The sequence below is a fragment of the Schistocerca gregaria genome, chromosome 8 (assembly GCF_023897955.1).
Source record: "Schistocerca gregaria isolate iqSchGreg1 chromosome 8, iqSchGreg1.2, whole genome shotgun sequence".
NCBI lineage: Eukaryota > Metazoa > Arthropoda > Insecta > Orthoptera > Acrididae > Schistocerca > Schistocerca gregaria.
This window is the reverse complement of record NC_064927.1, coordinates 327,978,897-327,999,810: the sequence shown is the minus strand read 5'-3', so window position 1 is coordinate 327,999,810 and position 20,914 is coordinate 327,978,897. Positions and strand designations below refer to the sequence as shown.

The 20,914-nt window shown below is 40.3% G+C and overlaps 1 protein-coding gene across 1 annotated transcript in view; it reads left to right on the top strand.

Annotated features, from left to right (window-relative positions):
* The window catches only part of LOC126284987 (odorant receptor Or2-like), an 86,279-nt gene extending 66,189 nt beyond the window's left edge, over window positions 1–20,090 (top strand). The window contains exons 3-5 of the mRNA XM_049984277.1: window positions 968–1,069; window positions 16,452–16,607; window positions 20,034–20,090. Coding sequence (XP_049840234.1) covers window positions 968–1,069; window positions 16,452–16,607; window positions 20,034–20,090 — 315 coding nt within the window. The remainder of the gene's footprint in view (window positions 1–967; window positions 1,070–16,451; window positions 16,608–20,033) is intronic.
* Window positions 20,091–20,914: the final 824 nt, after the last annotated feature.

Genomic DNA, 20,914 nt, shown 5'->3' with positions numbered 1-20,914 from the left:
TTTAATGTATGACCTATAAGATACGTAAAAGCGTCATACAACAACTAGAATCTACAGAAATGTTAAGTACTGGAGAATCGTCTGAACAATCAGGGTATTCAGATATAAATAAATAATGATGTTCTGAACTATAAATAAGGAAAGAGAACTCGACAGTAGTCAAAGTGAAAGAAAAAGACAAAACCTGTACTCCATGTACAGCAGCATAATAAGTGGATAACGAATAGTTTTGAAGGCAAAATTCTAGATGGAAGTGGCAGAGGCAGACCAACGGAACACAGACCTGAAGAGGATACTAAGAGAAGAAATCAGTCTTAAGTATAAGATTACGGTACATAGAATTTATTGTGACTATGGTTTGTTCCCACGACAGCTCCTCCTGATGTCAAAAAAATGGTTCAAATGGCTCTGAGCACTATGGGACTTAACACCTTAGGTGATAAGTCCCATAGAACTTAGAACTACTTAAACCTAACTAACCTAAGGACAACACACAACACCCAGCCATCACGAGGCAGAGAAAATCCCTGACCCGGCCGCGAATCGAACCCGGGAACCCGGGAGGGGGAAGCGAGAACGCTACCGCACGACCACGAGATGGGGGCCATTCTGATGTCAGTTCAATACCCTTGCATTTAACTGCATAATGCTGCAACACCGATTTTTATCTCATAATACAATCGTAGGTTCCTGCTGGGCAAAATTGTATTTTATCGTTGTCCATATCTCAACTCGGACTGCAAAAATAGGTACGATATTATAGAAACACATTGAATCGTTCATTGCTGTACAGTGCTTAATATAAGTTCATCTTATACTTTCTTGCCAAGAGAGGTTTTTTAGAAAAATTTAATTGCTCTTTTATCTTATTTATGTGTGCCTCACTTACATACTAATCTGATTTAGTAACTACCGCTTTCGCTTTCTAACCGTTTATATTTGTGGATACATAATTTATTTGTTACAGAGCACGGATTTCAGCTCAGTGCTAAAATGCGCCTGCTACCTTCCTGTACCCACTGGTCAGATCTTCTTGTATTGCTGGGGAGCACACAACATTACCGAACAGGTAGGTACATCTTGGGGTTTGGAAACGGGAGCCCATGATGTTCATCAGCAGATGTTCTTAAGTACATCAACCATCCTCTGTCGGAGTTTCATGGGGTCCGTTTACACCAGTAGACGTGAAACTGTGGGGCACGGACGGCATGTGGCCCAATGAAGTGTCCGTGCGGGCTGAAGTTCTCCCATAGGGACACTCTTATGGGCTAATAAATGTTACTGATGAAACACGGATATTTTGTAGAGAGGGCGAAACGATGAAAAGCGGTTTTCTCTTGTTGGAGTCGTTTCACATTCACGGGGTAAATCACACCCCGAAAGATAATTTGGCATGTTAGGTTTAGGCAGAATATCTCCCAAATGATAAAGTATAAAAAAAATATTTTCACATAAAAGTTGATAGGTAATTAACATTCTTGAAAACTGTGTAATAACTTTTGCAATAATTTTAAATTTTGCAAAATATCGCAGCACCATTAAGTAGTTCCGAAAAATGAAAACTTTTGTTACAACATAAATTAAAGAAGCTACCAAGTCACATGTATCCATATATATTAAAACTGGTTTCTGCAATACCACTTTGTAAAATAAGCTCCACACAATTTTATGTCAGGTTATTCTCAACGTACCTACATAAAATATTTAATCATTCATTATTTTTCTAATTGTTTGTTTTACATTTTAAATAGTGACTTTACAATTTACATTCCGTTTCTTTTGTTTTTAATTTATCGTTTCATATATGTGTATTTGTTAAACGAAAATTAAAGTTACCCTTTATTAAAATACAAAATCATTACAATAATGATAATGTGAAAAGGAAGGCTTAAAGACTAACGTTTTCCTCAATTAAAATGTTGTTCAATAGTCTACAATATTTATTATTTATGTCAGTAACTGGTTATCTGCTGTTACACAATCATGAAGTACAGAGATAAGTATGTGGTGTAGTGAATGTTGACTGAAGAAGGTAATTTTTTTAACACAATGAGAGAAATTATAGTAACTGAAATAATGGAAAATGGAGCATGTGAGCAAGAGAGGTAATTTAGAACATGGGCATGACGGGATTATGATTCGAATCTGCAGTTGTAAGTAGCAAGTAAGGCAACTGAGTATGGTCATTCAGTACTACGCTTAGGCTGATGAACATAAGTATATTAATTTTCATTATTTCAAAATAGTTAAGCCTCCTTGATTTGTGAAAGGGCTGTAATACTTTATGTTTTATCTTGTAGCTAAGGACTCCTTTAAGCAGGTGATACAAGTTTTCCTAAATGTGGAATTGCGCACAGTTTATTGCATTCTTGAGGTTTTGGTTCGAGAACAAGGTAAAGAAAAGAGTGCACATCTTGTTTCTGCTAAGTGTACATTATGGGATCCACAAAGATGGGTGGGTAGCCATTGTTTGACGTTGTTTGTTTGATGTATTACATTTGTTGCTATTTACATTAGTTGTTGAGAAAAAAAACTTACAACTAATGTAAACAAAAACAATCAAATTATGAATATTAACTGCCATCACAAATGTCGGTTCAAAACCGATAGTTAGTGTAAACAAATAGCATTGTTAACGGTCACTGGATGCTTTGTTTTCTTCTTTGCAAGAATCTATTTGCAAAAACTTTCTTCTTGGCACTTAGATCGTGTTATTTTACTGGTATGATATTTAGAACGTTATCAGTTGTGTACAAACAGAAATAAAATCTTTTTTCAATCTCCTAACAAATGTCATGTTTGACGCAATGTTCACAATTTCCCCTCTTCGTAAGGATTCGTGAACACAACATTATGTTCAAATGTGGTACATATTATAACAAGGAATATGAAATTAAATTAATATTAGAAAAAAGCTGAAACTGAAATTTCGAGGAACCGAGTCAAAGAAATACTTTCGACCTGTCAAACAAGATGAGATCTGCAGGGAAATAGAATTTGAAGTAGGAGACATTATTTCGGAGAGCTGAGGAAGTAGTCAAAGATAACAAAAAGGTGAAGAGTAAAAATAACGAACCTACACAAGTCATTGAGGACAGAAAAGTACTGAACTCAGAAGTACTGTAAGTTATCGGCGTTGATACAGAGAAGATGCCGAAGGCACAAAAATGATTGCATCAATGAAACATGTGGAAGAATTGAGAAACTCCAGGAACGCAATGAGACCACATGCATGTTCAATGAAATGAACAAAGTAACAAGATCCTTCAACCAAGAACATATGTTACAGAATTCGAAGATAACGCGCCTCTAACCAACATAGAATGATAGGTGGAGAATGTACTGTAAAAAGTTGTACATGAATAAAAATGGAAAACTTGGCCGAGGAAAAACATCCCAGCAGAAAAGGTATCTAATATATAAAAAGAAGAAGTCAGAAAAGCTATAGCAAAACAAAAAATAACAAACCACCTGGACCTACCTTATTACTGCTGAAATGATCAATATATCTGGAGATTTTGATTTGAAAATCTAGCGTGAAATATATAACAGCATATGGAATAACGGAACATTGATAGAGGACTGAGCCATGTGAGTAATGATTCTCTTTCATGAGAAAAGAAACGAACAGCTCTGTGAGAACCATTTCATTAATTGCACATGCCAGCAAAATTCTTCTAAATGTCATCCATGAATGCCTGAGAACATACTTATATAACTAAATGTCACCAGAGCAAGCTAGGTTTATACATAATTAAGTAACATGAAAACAGATTCCAAGTGTCAAACAGCTAACTGAAAAATGAAGGAAATTCAATACCCCATCAGCTCTTCGTTTCTCAGACTAGAGCAAGGCCTTCGATTGTGTTCGATGGAAATAACTTTCTTATTATTCTTATCAGAAATCTGTTCCCTGATGATAAGTAGTAATCAGACTAGATGAAACTATTTTATATCCATTTGAACCATGGAAAGGAGTTAGACAGAGGTGAATTCTATAGCCATTTCTATTTGCCGTCTATGGAGAATATGTTATGAGAGAAGATCTTCGTGGCTGGACTGGTCGGAACCGAATTGGAGGATGCAGAGTCAGTAATTTAACTTTTTGTAGTTGCACCATACTGCGCTGAGTGTCACATGTGGAAGTGAAGAAATTACTGGATAGAGTTAAGAGACAAAGCAAGAACTTTGGATTGTCAATTAATAAGAAAAAGCCCAAGGTGACGATTACTGATAGAGGTGAGTGACTACCACCTACTATCAGAATGTGAAGAAGTCGATCGTTTTGCCTTCCTAGGTCCGGTGGTTGAGAAAGACGATGGCTATACACAGGGAACACGACGTAAAATTGTTCTCGGTAGAGATGCTGTATCGAAGCTGGCATTAATATGGAAACACCAAGCCCTAACCACATTTCCTAAATTGAGAGTGCTGAAATGTTTGGTGTTTCCAGTTAGGGTGCTGAAATATAGACAATACCTGAAGGGAACCGCAAAACAATTGATTCTTTTGAGATTTGAACATATAGAAGATTGCTGAGAATACCGTGGATGGACAAACGTATCAACAAATCAATCCTTCAAGAACTCAGGGTGGAGAAAATGTTGTCCAGTATTGGTAATCCGACAATTCTTTGGGCACATAATTCGACGATAGGAGGATTTGGACGACATGATTATCTAAGGCAAAGTCGAAGGGAAAAGAGTGCAGGGAAGGCCACCGAGACGATAGATGTACCAAATAAAGGAGAAGACTCACCAAATATTCAGCCAGCTCTAGAGGGCGGTAGGAAAGATTTACAATACGATGCAACAAAAAGTCGCAGGAGGCTGATTGTCGCTGTGTTCTCAGAATATTTCGTGCTTGCACTGTAGCCGCTGTGCCAGGCCTGTGGGGGCAGTCGTTTACTGACAGTGTTAGTTTGAAGTGTTTGCTAAGTCAACTTGGTCACGAAGTGAGATTACGGCGTTTTGCGGTACAACTTCGAGCGTGGTTTAAGCAAAGATCAGTGCTTTGAAGAAATGAATCTTGCACTCTGTGATGTGCGTCCACATCGTATTGCTATATTTTAGGTGGTACAGAGATTTTCGAAGAAGACGGGAACACCACGACTATGTGTTACGGAGGAAAACATTGATGCTGTGAAGAAAATGCAAGCCGAAGACACACGAGTGTCCTATAAGCAGACAGAGGAGGGCTAAATGGATCAGCAGTTCGTTCAGTTTTGCATGATCATTTGCAAGTAAAGAAACTTTGTCTCTGGGCGCCGCTTAGACCGATGGAAGAGCAGATGCAACAACGTGTGACTTGGTGCCAGGGGACGTTAAACTTTTCTGAGGGACAATCTCAGTATGTGAATATCGTGACAGATGACGAGATTTTCCTGTAATATTGTGACTTGTTGACTGTGACTAAAGAAAAACTTTGGGTCTCTGAAGATGACGACAAACCCGTAGCTGTCAGAAAATCCCGAGCAGTAAAGAAGAAAAACAAAGCTGTTTTTTTCCAAATCGAATTGAATTGTGGAACTTGTTGTTTTGGACACACAGAAGACAGTCACAGCTAAGTGGTACACTGGGCAGTCCCTACCCAGTCTTCCAGTCTTTGAAGAACCTTCCAATGAATCAAGAATGGATACTTGGTTCCTTCAATACGACAACTCTCCAGCTCACCACTCCAAAGCATGCACCGAGTACTTGCAGGGTATAAGAATGAAACTTCTTGAGCACCCTGCTTAAGTCCAGACCCTGCTCTTTGTGACTATGCACTGTTCTCACATGTGAAAATGACTGTGAAAGGTGTGCAATTCCCTATTCTTCTCCCTTTTAACTTCTAGTAAGCTTCCTAAGTATATTTTCAGTTTAATTTATTAAATGAAGGAGAATTCTTTAAATTGCTCTTTAATATATCGAGGATTCAAGCTATGCAATAAAGTACATTTGTAAATTTTGCACTGTCCTTCAGAACACATAAGCAAGAATAAAGATGAGATTTTCACTCTGCAGCGGAGTGTGCGCTGATATGAAACTTCCTGGCAGATTAAAACTGTGTGCCCGACCGAGACTCGAACTCGGGACCTTTGCCTTTCGCGGGCAAGTGCTCTACCAACTGAGCTACCGAAGCACGACTCACGTCCGGTACTCACAGCTTTACTTCTGCCAGTATCCGTCTCCTACCTTCCAAACTTTACAGAAGCTCTTCTGCGAACCTTGCAGAACTAGCACTCCTGAAAGAAAGGATACTGTGGAGACATGGCTTAGCCACAGCCTGGGGGATGTTTCCAAAATGAGATTTTCACTCTGCAGCGGAGTGTGCGCTGATATGAAACTTCCTGGCAGATTAAAACTGTGTGCCCGACCGAGACTCGAACTCGGGACCTTTGCCTTTCGCGGGCAAGTGCTCTACCAACTGAGCTACCGAAGCACGACTCACGTCCGGTACTCACAGCTTTACTTCTGCCAGTATCCGTCTCCTACCTTCCAAACTTTACAGAAGCTCTTCTGCGAACCTTGCAGAACTAGCACTCCTGAAAGAAAGGATACTGTGGAGACATGGCTTAGCCACAGCCTGGGGGATGTTTCCAAAATGAGATTTTCACTCTGCAGCGGAGTGTGCGCTGATATGAAACTTCCTGGCAGATTAAAACTGTGTGCCCGACCGAGACTCGAACTCGGGACCTTTGCCTTTCGCGGGCAAGTGCTCTACCAACTGAGCTACCGAAGCACGACTCACGTCCGGTACTCACAGCTTTACTTCTGCCAGTATCCGTCTCCTACCTTCCAAACTTTACAGAAGCTCTTCTGCGAACCTTGCAGAACTAGCACTCCTGAAAGAAAGGATACTGTGGAGACATGGCTTAGCCACAGCCTGGGGGATGTTTCCAAAATGAGATTTTCACTCTGCAGCGGAGTGTGCGCTGATATGAAACTTCCTGGCAGATTAAAACTGTGTGCCCGACCGAGACTCGAACTCGGGACCTTTGCCTTTCGCGGGCAAGTGCTCTACCAACTGAGCTACCGAAGCACGACTCACGTCCGGTACTCACAGCTTTACTTCTGCCAGTATCCGTCTCCTACCTTCCAAACTTTACAGAAGCTCTTCTGCGAACCTTGCAGAACTAGCACTCCTGAAAGAAAGGATACTGTGGAGACATGGCTTAGCCACAGCCTGGGGGATGTTTCCAAAATGAGATTTTCACTCTGCAGCGGAGTGTGCGCTGATATGAAACTTCCTGGCAGATTAAAACTGTGTGCCCGACCGAGACTCGAACTCGGGACCTTTGCCTTTCGCGGGCAAGTTCGAGTCTCGGTCGGGCACACAGTTTTAATCTGCCAGGAAGTTTCATATCAGCGCACACTCCGCTGCAGAGTGAAAATCTCATTTTGGAAACATCCCCCAGGCTGTGGCTAAGCCATGTCTCCACAGTATCCTTTCTTTCAGGAGTGCTAGTTCTGCAAGGTTCGCAGAAGAGCTTCTGTAAAGTTTGGAAGGTAGGAGACGGATACTGGCAGAAGTAAAGCTGTGAGTACCGGACGTGAGTCGTGCTTCGGTAGCTCAGTTGGTAGAGCACTTGCCCGCGAAAGGCAAAGGTCCCGAGTTCGAGTCTCGGTCGGGCACACAGTTTTAATCTGCCAGGAAGTTTCATATCAGCGCACACTCCGCTGCAGAGTGAAAATCTCATTTTGGAAACATCCCCCAGGCTGTGGCTAAGCCATGTCTCCACAGTATCCTTTCTTTCAGGAGTGCTAGTTCTGCAAGGTTCGCAGAAGAGCTTCTGTAAAGTTTGGAAGGTAGGAGACGGATACTGGCAGAAGTAAAGCTGTGAGTACCGGACGTGAGTCGTGCTTCGGTAGCTCAGTTGGTAGAGCACTTGCCCGCGAAAGGCAAAGGTCCCGAGTTCGAGTCTCGGTCGGGCACACAGTTTTAATCTGCCAGGAAGTTTCATATCAGCGCACACTCCGCTGCAGAGTGAAAATCTCATTTTGGAAACATCCCCCAGGCTGTGGCTAAGCCATGTCTCCACAGTATCCTTTCTTTCAGGAGTGCTAGTTCTGCAAGGTTCGCAGAAGAGCTTCTGTAAAGTTTGGAAGGTAGGAGACGGATACTGGCAGAAGTAAAGCTGTGAGTACCGGACGTGAGTCGTGCTTCGGTAGCTCAGTTGGTAGAGCACTTGCCCGCGAAAGGCAAAGGTCCCGAGTTCGAGTCTCGGTCGGGCACACAGTTTTAATCTGCCAGGAAGTTTCATATCAGCGCACACTCCGCTGCAGAGTGAAAATCTCATTTTGGAAACATCCCCCAGGCTGTGGCTAAGCCATGTCTCCACAGTATCCTTTCTTTCAGGAGTGCTAGTTCTGCAAGGTTCGCAGAAGAGCTTCTGTAAAGTTTGGAAGGTAGGAGACGGATACTGGCAGAAGTAAAGCTGTGAGTACCGGACGTGAGTCGTGCTTCGGTAGCTCAGTTGGTAGAGCACTTGCCCGCGAAAGGCAAAGGTCCCGAGTTCGAGTCTCGGTCGGGCACACAGTTTTAATCTGCCAGGAAGTTTCATATCAGCGCACACTCCGCTGCAGAGTGAAAATCTCATTTTGGAAACATCCCCCAGGCTGTGGCTAAGCCATGTCTCCACAGTATCCTTTCTTTCAGGAGTGCTAGTTCTGCAAGGTTCGCAGAAGAGCTTCTGTAAAGTTTGGAAGGTAGGAGACGGATACTGGCAGAAGTAAAGCTGTGAGTACCGGACGTGAGTCGTGCTTCGGTAGCTCAGTTGGTAGAGCACTTGCCCGCGAAAGGCAAAGGTCCCGAGTTCGAGTCTCGGTCGGGCACACAGTTTTAATCTGCCAGGAAGTTTCATATCAGCGCACACTCCGCTGCAGAGTGAAAATCTCATTTTGGAAACATCCCCCAGGCTGTGGCTAAGCCATGTCTCCACAGTATCCTTTCTTTCAGGAGTGCTAGTTCTGCAAGGTTCGCAGAAGAGCTTCTGTAAAGTTTGGAAGGTAGGAGACGGATACTGGCAGAAGTAAAGCTGTGAGTACCGGACGTGAGTCGTGCTTCGGTAGCTCAGTTGGTAGAGCACTTGCCCGCGAAAGGCAAAGGTCCCGAGTTCGAGTCTCGGTCGGGCACACAGTTTTAATCTGCCAGGAAGTTTCAAGAATAAAGATGTACGACTTACAGTATTCTGTCAAGGTGTTTCTCACATTTGCTTTTTGTCTTTTGTTTTTAAAAATTTATACACACTTAAATGCTACACTGACGAGTATTAAATTCTTAATTTTTATTAATTGTTTTGTTTTCTTTTATGTTAGAACAGTCTCTTCTACACTGCTTATTACATGCTTATTTACATGTCACGTTACTACATGAAATGTGTTTCCCACGACATTCCTGAATTTTGCGTTTGTTTTACTACTCTATTGACAAAATGCATATTGCGGCACCAGATGTGTGTGAGTTCAGAATATTTTGATGTTATTTGTACAACCACTGAGCGCAGACTTTGTAATACAACACTTGAATGGTTTTATTGTTGATGCCAGTTTTCCAGTCCAATATGGACCTGAAGATGATCTCTAGTGCAGTTTGAAACCAATATTCGGTAATAAGTAATTTTGATGGAGATGTTGTTTGTTTATTATAACAGAAGAGATAGTGATTTTTAAGACGTGGCGTCAATCATGAAAAAACCATCACCAAAAAAAGATCTACATGCATTCCAGAACTATTTCGCCATATCTCCTCAGTTAGTGAACTGGATCTACTATTGGGTTGGATTGGCTTGTTTGGGGAAGGAGACCAGACAGCGAGGTCATCGGTCTCATCGGGCTAGGGAAGGATGGGGAAAGAAGTCAGCAGTGCCCTTTCAAAGAAACCATCCCGGCATTTGCCTAGAGCGATTTAGGGAAATCACGGAAAACCTAAATCAGGACGGCCGGACGAGAGATTGAACCGTCGTCCTCCCGAATGCGAGTCCAGTCTTGCTATTGGGAAGTATCTACATCTACATCTACATGGATATTCTGCAAACCACATTTAAATGCCTGGTAGTGGTTCATCGAACCACCTTCACAATTCTCTATTATTCCAATCTCGTATACCGAGCGGAAAGAATGAACACTTGTATCTTTCCGAACGAGCTCTGATTTCCCTTATTTTATCTTCGTGTTCGTTCCTATCTATGTGTGTCTGTGTCAGAAAAATGTTTTTGCATTCGGAGGAGAAAGTTGGTGATCGGAATTTCGTGAGAGGATTCCGTCCCAACGAAAAACGCCTTTCTTTTAATGGTGTCCAGCCTAAATCCTGTATCAATTCTGTGACACGCTCTCCAATATTTAGCGATAATACAACACGTGCTGCCTTTCTTTGAACTTTTTTGATGTACTCCGTCTGTCCTATCTGATAAGGATCTCACGCCGCGCAGCAGTGTTCTAAAAGAGGACGGACAAGCGTAGTGTAGGCAGTCTCTTTAGTAGGTCTGTTACATTTTCTAAGTGCCCTGCCAATAAAACGCAGTCTTTGGTTAGCCTTCCCAACAACATTTTCTATGTGTTCCTTCCAATTTAAGTTGTTCATTATTGCAATACATAGGTATTTTGTTGCATTTACGGCTTTTAGATTAGACTGATTTATGGTGTAATAGTAGATTAACGAGTTCCTTTTAGCACTCATGATAATAACCTCACACTTTTCGTTATTTAGGGGCCTACTGCAACTTTCCGCACCATTCAGATATCTTTTCTAAATAGTTTTGCAGTTTGTTTTGGTCTTCTGATGACTTTATTAGCCGATAAACGACAGCGTCATCTGCAAACAACCGAAGACGGCTGCTCCGAGTGTTTCCCAAACCGTTTATATAGATAAGGGACAGCAAAGGGCCTATAACACTACCTTAGGGAACGCCAGAAATCACTTCTGTTTTACCCGACGACTTTCCGTCAATTACTACGAACTGTGACTTCTCTGACAGGAAATCACAGATCCAGTCACATAACTGAGACGATATTCCATAAGCACGCAATTTCACTACGAGCCGCATTCGTGGTACAGTGTCAAAAGACTTCCGGAAATCCAGAAATACGGAATCGATCTGAAATCCCTTGTCAATAGCACTCAGCGCTTCATGTGAAAAAAAAGCTAGTTGTGTGTCACAAGAACGATGTTTTCTAAACCCATGTGGACTGTGTCAAATGGCTCTGAGCACTATGGGACTCAACATCTGAGGTCATCAGTCCCCTAGAACTGAGAACTACTTAAACCTAACTAACCTAAGGCCATCACACACATCCATGCCCGAGGCAGGATTCGAACCTGCGACAGTAGCAGTCACGCGGTTCCGGACTGAAGTGCCTAGAACCGCACGGCCACCACTATGGCAGGCCACTGTCTTCGATAGTATCTCCATTGTTATCGTGCAGGCATTGATTGTTTTTTTGCCGCTAGCACACTTCACATACGACCAGAATCTCTTTGGATTTTCTGCCAGGTTTCGAGACAAGAAACAATCAATGCCTTCTCTGCGCGAGGCAGGATTCGAACCTGCGACCGTAGCGGCAGCGTGGTTCCGGACTGAAGCGCCTAAAGCCGCTCGACCACAGCGGCCGGCGTTGTCAGTATGGATAGGTTTTAGAAATCTACCTATGTAAACAGCAAAGAAAATATCTGTTAGTGAATACTTTATGCACGTGCACGTGTGTGTTTGGAATACCCCCAGAAAGTAATTCCGTATATATCAGTCAATGTAAGTGCACAAAAAGTGTACAAAAAGGTGTGAATTTAAGGTGATGGGATCTGGACAAACTGATTAAACCAGAGGTTGTACAGAGGTTCAGGAAGAGCATAAGGGAACAATTGGCAGGAATGGGGGAAAGAAATACAGTAGAAGATGAACGGGTAGCTCAGAGAGATCAAGTAGTGAAGGCAGCAGAGGATCAAGTAGGTAAATGACGAGGGCTAGTAGAAACCCTTAGGTAACAGAAGAAATATTGAATTTAAGCAATGAAAGGAGAAAATATAAAAATGCAGTAAATGAAGTAGGCAAAAAGGAATACAAACGTCTGAAAAATGAGGTCGACAGGAAGTGCAAAACGGCTAAGCAGGGATGGCTAGAGGACAAATGTAAGGATGTAGAGGCTTATCTCACTAGGGGTAAGATAGATACTGCCTACAGGAAAATGAAAGAGACCTTTGGAGAAAAGAGGACCACTTGTATGAATATCAGATGGAAACCCAGTTCTAAGCAAAGAAGGGAAAGCAGAAAGGTGGAAGGAGTATACAGAGGGTCTATACAAGGGCGACGTACATGAGGACAATATTCTGGAAATGGAAGAGATTGTAGATGAAGACGAAATGGGAGATACAATACTGCGCGAAGAGTTTGACAGAGCACTGAAAGACCAGAGTCGAAACAAGGCCCCGGGAGTAGACAACATTCCATTAGAGCTACTGACAGCCTTGGGAGAGCCAGATCTGACGAAACTCTACCATCTGGTGAGCGAGATGTATGAGACAGGCGCAGACTTCAAGAAGAATATAATAATTCCAATCCCAAAGAAAGCAGGTGTTGACAGATGTAAAAATTACCGAACAATCAGTTTAATAAGCCACAGCTGCAAAATACTAACCGAGTTCTTTACAGACGAATGGGAAAACTTGGAGAAGCCAAGACGACCTTGGGGAAGATCAGTTTGGATTCCATAGAAATATTGGAACACGTGAGGCAATACTGACCTTACGACGTATCTTAGAAGAAAGACTAAGGAAAGGCAAACCTACGTTTCTAGCATTTGTAGACTTAAAGAAAGCTTTTGACAATGTTGACTGGAATACTCTATTTCAAATTCTGAAGGTGGAAGGGGTAAAATACAGGGAGTGAAAGTCTATTTACAATTTGTACAGAAAGCAGATGGCAGTTATAAGAGTCGAGGAGCATGAAAGGGAAGCAGTGGTTGGGAAGGGAGTGAGACAGGGTTATAGCCTCTCCCTGATGTTATTCAATCTGTATATCGAGCAAGCAGTAAAGAAAACAAAAGAAAAATTCGGACTAGGTATTAAAATCCATGGAGAAGAAATAAAAACTTTGAGGTTCGCCGATGACATTGTAACTCTGTCAGAGACAGCATAGGACTTGGAAGAGCAGTTGAATGGAATGGATAGTGTCTTGAAAGCAGGATATAAGATGAACATCAACAATAGCAAAACGAGGGTAATGGAATGTAGTCGAATTAAATCGGGGGATACTGAGGGAATTAGATTAGGAAATGACACTCCTAAAGTAGTAAAGGAGTTTTGCTATTTAGGGAGAAAAATAACTGATGATGGTCGAAGTAGAGAGGATATAAAATGTAGACTGGCAATGGCAAGAAAAGCGTTTCTGAAGAAGAGAACTTAGTTAACATCGAGTATAGATTTAAGTGTCAGGAAGTCGTTTCTGAAAGCATTTGTATGGAGTGTAGCCATGTATGGAAGTGAAACATGGACGATAAATAGTTTGGACAAGAAGAGAATAGAAGCATTCGAAATGTGGTGCTATAGAAGAATACTGAAGATTAGATGGGTAGATCTCAGAACTAATGAGGAGGTTTTGAATAGAATTGGGGAGAAGAGGAGTTTGTGGCACAACTTGACTAGAAGAAGGGACCGGTTGGTAGGACATGTTCTGAGGCATCAATGGATCACCAATTTAGCGTTGGAGGGCAGCGTGAGGGTAAAAATCCTAGAGGGAGACCAAGAGATGAATACACTAAGCAGATTCAGAAGGACGTAGGTTGCAGTAAGTACTGGGAGATGAAGAAGCTTGCACAGGATAGAGTAGCGTGGAGAGCTGCATCAAACCAGTCTCAGGACTGAAGACCACAACAACAACAACAACAACAAAGTGTAGAAAGGAAGCTATTTTATAATTTTTCTAATGCTCTTATCACCAACAGAGCAATTAAACAGAGATCGAAAGTTGCTAAACTCAAGCTTTTGAGAAGACCTGTGATATGTCGTTTTGGATAACACTTCTGAGCATTATTCACACAGGAAATTTTAACAGTCAGTGTGTGAATTTCGTTTACCTTACGTTTATTGATAATGATGAAATTTTTGGTCTTGTGTAGAATTAAATAAGCTGTCTTTCTTGTCAGTTAAGCTACAGATTATTAACTGACATTCATATTTCTTGTATCACCCTTTCTGTTGTTGCATTTCTGTTAGCATTGATTATGAACCATCATTCAGGAAGCTTGAATGTCTCCAGTGAATGAATGCAAAGCACAAATGCATTATAAAGGAGATGTGAAGCGTTCAGTAAATCAAGAACGGTATTGGTCCCAGAACTTAACCCTCTGGGGCGCTAGTCCATATTTACTTCCATTCAGGAGAAGATCCATCATGGAAGCTGCGTAGCTGCAAGCTTTCCATCATTTCTTTAGCACAGACAAACCCTACCCTGATGTATTTTGTTTACGTCAGTATACCTTTGCACATGCCACTGACCCGTATACTTTCGAAATTTGGTTCATTTCTTCTGATTTTTGAAATTTTTGAAAACATGTTCACCGATCTTAAAAGTAGTCAAAATTAAAATTTAAAACAGTCTTGATCGCAAGCTTGTTAAAATATTTTTTATTGGAGTGAGTGACCGGTTTCGACTCTATGAAAGAGACATCTCCAGACTCCAGTAGCTGTGGATGGACACTGCTAGATGAGTTCCGTCGACCCTCGACGACAAAGCAGTGTCCATCCACCGCTGCTGGAGTCTGAAGATGATTCTTTCATAGAGTTGAAACCGGTCACTGACTACAATAAAAAATATTTTAACAAGATTGCGATCAAGACTGTTTTGAATTTTAATTTCATTTCATCTGCCTGTGACGGTTGAAATCCACTCATTAAAAGTCACCTTTCAAGTATCCCGATTTTTTGCACTTATTGTGGATCGATAAATTATTTGAAAGACATTCCGTTCCCAAGTTCTGGACTGCTAAGAGTACTACAGCCTTTGGCTGCCTAAGTGAAGGTACATCTGTTATCGATACTTTGGATGTAAATTGGGCTGACCAGTCAGATGCCTGCGTGTCAGTATTTGGGCGAAGCATGTCCTGCTGTACACTAAAGAATAGAACTCTGCTTCCTGCACTTGGTACTGTCTTTTATACCCTGTTGTCCTGTTGGTGGTCGTGATGGCTCTTCATGGATGTAAGGGCTGGCGTGTGGACGCCGCATTGTAAGCTGAGGTTACTTTCTGATGGTCATTCCCATGCTGTAAGCTACATTAATTTATGGTGACTTGCAGGCAATGATATTGTAGCTTGGGGTAAAATTCTTTTCGCAACGCTGTCGTAGTTACGGATTTACTGTCAGTGGGGTCCGGACTTAACTTCCATCGTTCAAAGAGTGAGATATATTTCCATGCTTGCATGACAGTGTCAATATTTCAGTTCTCCATCCGTGAAACAGCAGTATGGCATTGGTTCACGACCTACGGTTTTATTATAACTGCTTTGAGTAGTCTAGAGTGTATGGAACTTCCTCTTGTCCTGATTCTCTTGGATCGTGGAACTGAACACCGCATGGTCGACTATAAGACAAATGTAATTTTGTTGTAGCTATTGTTTATTAAGTAATTTGATAATATCAGGAATTTAGCTAATTCACTTCGATTTCGGTTCATTCGACAGTCTTTTCTGCTTGATATTGAACAGTTGTACTTTTTTTTGATTTTTATTGAGTCGTTGTTTGACTTGTCAAGAAGTTTTTATGCGCATTCCGTCTTCAGTGGAATTATCAGGCGGTACGAAAGAACTGCCATCCGCAATTTTTTTTTATTTCTTTGCATGACTTTACAGCCAGTAAGGTAAGTCAGTGTTGGTGAGACTTCGAGACATTGTACGTCGGGACTACGTTCGATGTCACTGTTATATTTAATATCCTTTTTGTGGATAGGCGCTAGCTTCCATAGTGAGATGGCACGTCTCCATTGCAAGTGATCTACTTACAACGGAAGTAACACACTTACAAATCGTTATAGGAAGAGACAAGGTCTAATTGTGGTCTTGGATTAATGCAGATACTCGTTTACGCCACCCTGTTTTTTTCCATTGTGCAATCAATACATTTCCTGCTTTCGAACATTTCAATTAAACAGTTGTCACATAATGTTAATAATCTATCTTGGGCCAAAATTTCATGTAAAAAGGGTAATAATTTCAAGACATTTTACTTATGTCACGTCTCTTAAGTCCTTAGTATAGTTCGAGGTAAAGCAGTAGGAGGCTTTCATGGTCACCGACGATAAACTGCGCCTTACAAAGATTTCCAAAAAAATTAAGCAATAATTCTACAAAACTTCAGAGTCCTTCCAGAAGCTCCATCTAGCTCGCCAAAGGACGGATGATTTTTCTTTGTGCCTACGCCAATGACATTAATTACAGCCCTACAGAAAAAAGGACATTTCATCTGGTGCTTTTTACCCACAGGCGGAGGCGGTGACGCTGGCAGCGTACAGCTGTTCATGGCTGGGGGCGAGCCCACGTTTCAAGCGCGCCCTGAGAATCCTCATGTGTCGCGCTCAGAAGCCGCTGGTTCTCACCGCTGCGCACCTCTACCCCATGAGCAGGGAAGCATTCGTCTCGGTCAGTGCATAAAATATCAGCATATGCATAGGAAATGAAGCAAATATGTTACTTTTATGTAATTCTTGTCTTCAGTGAAGGACTGAATTTAATTTGCTTTCATTAGCTAACAAAAAGCGAAAGAGGAATTATTTTAATGGTGGGAGCAGAGACGAGAATCAGCCTAATTCAATAATTGTTGGTTCCTTACTGGCAGTGACTGTGACAAGAAACACTGCATTTCAATACCAGTATTTGTCCTGTAATGCAATGATACTTCGGATGGTATCGGACTTCGAAAAATTAATCGAAAGTAAATGCAATTTCCTTTATGAAACATCCAATATGCATTCAAGGCTGGAGCAATGGTGGCCAATCAGTAGCACCACCACATTAGAAGCTCCCATGTTCGTAAAACAATCTATATCCAGGTTAGGATAATGATAATAATAATAGTTGGTAAAGATGTTACAGTTTGAATCACATATAAATAATTTAAGTTACACAGAGATTAAACAAGATCACCTCCAGCTTTCCATGCAGACAGGAGGGGCGCCAGAATAAAAGGATACATGAAGCTGAGCCAGTCCCAGTTTTGAAACAAATACAATAGCGAAAAGGTTACAGATACTATTTGTACTACAGACATTTATAATATTTCGGCATTTGGGAATCTGTGGACACTCTTCACGACGTTCTATTATAGGTCAAAAGTCTCCTGACTGATTTGATGCGGCCCACCACGAATTCCTCTCCTGTGCCAAACTTTTCATGTGAAGGTAACACTTGCACCCTGTATCCTTAATTATTTGCTATGTATATTACAGTTTCGGTCTTCCCTTCCAGGTTTCATGGGAGTTGTTCCTTGAAATTCTGACTCGTGTCACATCACTCTGCCCCAACGTATTATCAAAATTTTTTCACATGCTCCTCTCTTCGCTGATTCTGTTGAGAAGCTCCACTTTTCTGATCCTACCAACTCATTTAATTTCTAACATTCTTCTGTGGTACCACATCCCAGCCAGTCTGTTTCTGCTCTTTCCATTCTCTGTCACAGACTATGATTCACTTACATACAATGCTGTGCTCCCGATGTACATTCTCAGTTTCCACAAATGAAGGCCGATGTATGATAGTATTAGACTTGTTTTGACCATGAATATTCTCTTTGCCTGTGCTAGTCTACTTATGTTCTTCTAGCTTTGTCCATCATTCGTAATTTTGCTTCCAAATTAGAAGAATTCCTTCACTTCAACTGATGCGTGGTCCCCCCCTCTCGATCTTAAGTTTATCGCTGTTCTCCTTTCTGCTACTTCTGATAAATTTCGTCTTTCGTAGGTTCACTCTCATCCATAGTGCCTGCTCTTTAGAATACGGTTCGTTCCTTTCCACAGGTCCTCAAATTCTCTCTCTGTCACATTGAGGATGGTAATGTCATCAGTGAATCTTAGCATTGATATCCTTTCACCCAGACCTTTTTGTATTACAGATACTCACAAAAGCCAGAGTGTTCAAGCCCATTATGATAACCTGACAATCACTTCTGGTGGTTTTATCGATATTATTTCTCGAAGAATGTGTAGGTGTATACAAGTCAACATGCTTCAACTATATTTAAAAATAAAATTGTATTTTTATATCAAGGAACTAAAATTAATAAACATTTGGACAGAAATCAAAACTCATCCAGGGTCAGAACAAACACACTCAACCATTTCTCTTTCCTTTTGCTTATGGGTTTTAAGCCTGTATTATAAGTACTGAAAAGGGTCCCTATTCGTAGAACTATGGTTATTCGAATACTGTATACAGGGAGCTTTGTTTTGCATTGTTTATTACTGTCAGCTGTGTCTTAAAAATGCAACACTGTTATATTAATCCATTTCCTACTACTGGCAAAGACTCCAAGATCACTTCTGAAACTTTGAAATTAAATACAGTGTCAGCTTTGCTCACACAACAACGATATCACAGATAACGTATGTACTAGACAGCTCCATAAGATGTAACTGTGGAAGAAAATATTCTTATTTACCTCTTATAATAAATGACTTTCAATTCTTCTATACAACAGTCTGACGATACTTAACGGAAAGAGGATTTTTTGGAATTTTTATTTAGGCTGGTACATTTATGTGTTTCCTAAACTGTCTCCTAATACAAATAGTTTAACTCTATGTCTTTCGAGACAATTAAATATTTTACTCTTTATCGGACTACAGGTATACTTTGCTAGGAACATTTGTGATATGGTAAAACTGTGTGCCAGAAGGGTACTGAAACCAAGTTATCTGTCTCTGTGAGTAGATCATGCCACACTGAAATGTTGAATCGTGCAGTTCGTCGTAAAGTCCTTTCAGCAGGCAAGTATCAGTCTACAGTTCTCATCTCGGTTTAAATTTTTAACTTCAGTGACAGTACAAAACCGGACAGTTACTGTATGTCCAGCTTGAACAGAACTTTATCCGTAGCTACTCTGAATTCATATGCCACATACTGTGTCTCTAATGTCTTAAGTCGAAATGAGACAGCTAATCAAAGAACTCTGTAAAAACTGATTGAATGTTGAAATCTTAAACATGGAAATTTGTATCTAATCCTCAATGTTGTAGGAGTTAAGGAAGAAGATGTGAGAGTTATGAGAACCACTTCTTCATATTTCAAGAAAAACATGTCAGAACTTGACTAAACAAAAAAGCGATCGTATTTTGTATACACAGATGCAGATGTGAAATGTGATTACTCACTGAGGGTAAATGGGGCAGAAATATTTTCTAGATTCTATGTATGAACAACATACTGCACTTTAAAAGCCGCAAATGGGCAAAGGGTGACATAATATGGTGAAATCCTTCAAAATTGTACATTTCAAAGCCTTGTTCACAAATGATGTTTCTTAATTTCCCTGTCTGCAAAAATTATAAGTCTCAAAATGCCATAATTTAAGCAAAAAACACAAAAATAAAAATTCAAAAGACAAAAACTAAATGAACGGAATTTTCTTACATTTCTTAAACGATGGATGTCAACTACCATTAGGCAAAAATCTTACTGTAAAAATTAGTAGTAACTGTCATTAGTCACGAGATATTTCCTTGAGTATGTATGCAAACAAACTGGTCTACTATTCAGTACTCTGAACACCTATTATTGGCTTGAATGATCCAGTCACAAGCATCTTACTATCGTGAGCTGGAAATGTCTTGGGGTTGAGATCGAATGTCTTGAGAAACATGCTTCTGTGTGTTTTTTACTTTGTTGATAGAAGACTATATTTTATTTATTGAGGAAATTCTTTACTTTTGTGTTTTTATGAGCACTGTTTAATCTTACCTGTGATCTGTTGCACTGCAATACAGAAGTTTAGGAACAACTTCCATTCACAGACATATTTCAAATAGGAATACTTTTTCTACTTACAAATTTCTCTTGGTTTCTTTTTTTCAGGTGGTGAATGCCTCTTATTCATTCTATGCATTGTTGGGTCAGATGAACAGACGATAGACTTGGTAGCTATTTTGAAATCAGATCACCACTGGTTTATGATACATATGGATTTTAGTAAATGTACCTATATATTTCAAAACCTCTTTCACTAAAGGTAATCCTTCATGGCGTTACCTAATTTAGTAAAATGAGTCAAATTTCAGCTGCTTACATAAGAACTGAATAGACACAAGCTAAATTAAGACCTAATGTTAAAATTTCTCGAAGGATATAAGTAATTTAAAATTATGGAAAACTATTTGCCAAATTTTTATTAATTTTAGGTAATGAGGGCTATATTTTCATCTACTGAAGATAAGGAAACTATAATTACTTAAATGGGAAGTAACAAACACTATTTGTGTCTTAGTTTCTACCATTTGAACATGAATTTCAAATATTTTTGTCTTGAAAGAAACTGTTAATGTTACAATGCAAGGAATTTGCTATGAGAAAATGTTTGCAGGTGTAATCAATTATTTAAGATGGTTTTATTGAAATTTTAGTAACGCTTATAATTTCTCCTTATTGATAGGTAAGATAATACAGTTAGTTCATCTGATTATTCCAAATCAACTGGGATTTCACCATTTCATTTCTAATTTAAAAACGTGTAGGAGTTTACAGAAATGTAAGCTGCATAAAAACTTTAAAAGCCTATGAGTTTGTGATGGAGTTCTTACCATTGCACTAAATGTAACTAAAAGAGTTTGTAGTCTTAAAGCATTTCATCATGAATTTCTTGTGATAATATCTCAGTTGTTATTGCTGTAATTGAACTTCAATTTAATTATACTGTCTTCAGATTAGCGATATTATTTGAAACTATGGAAAAGCTACTG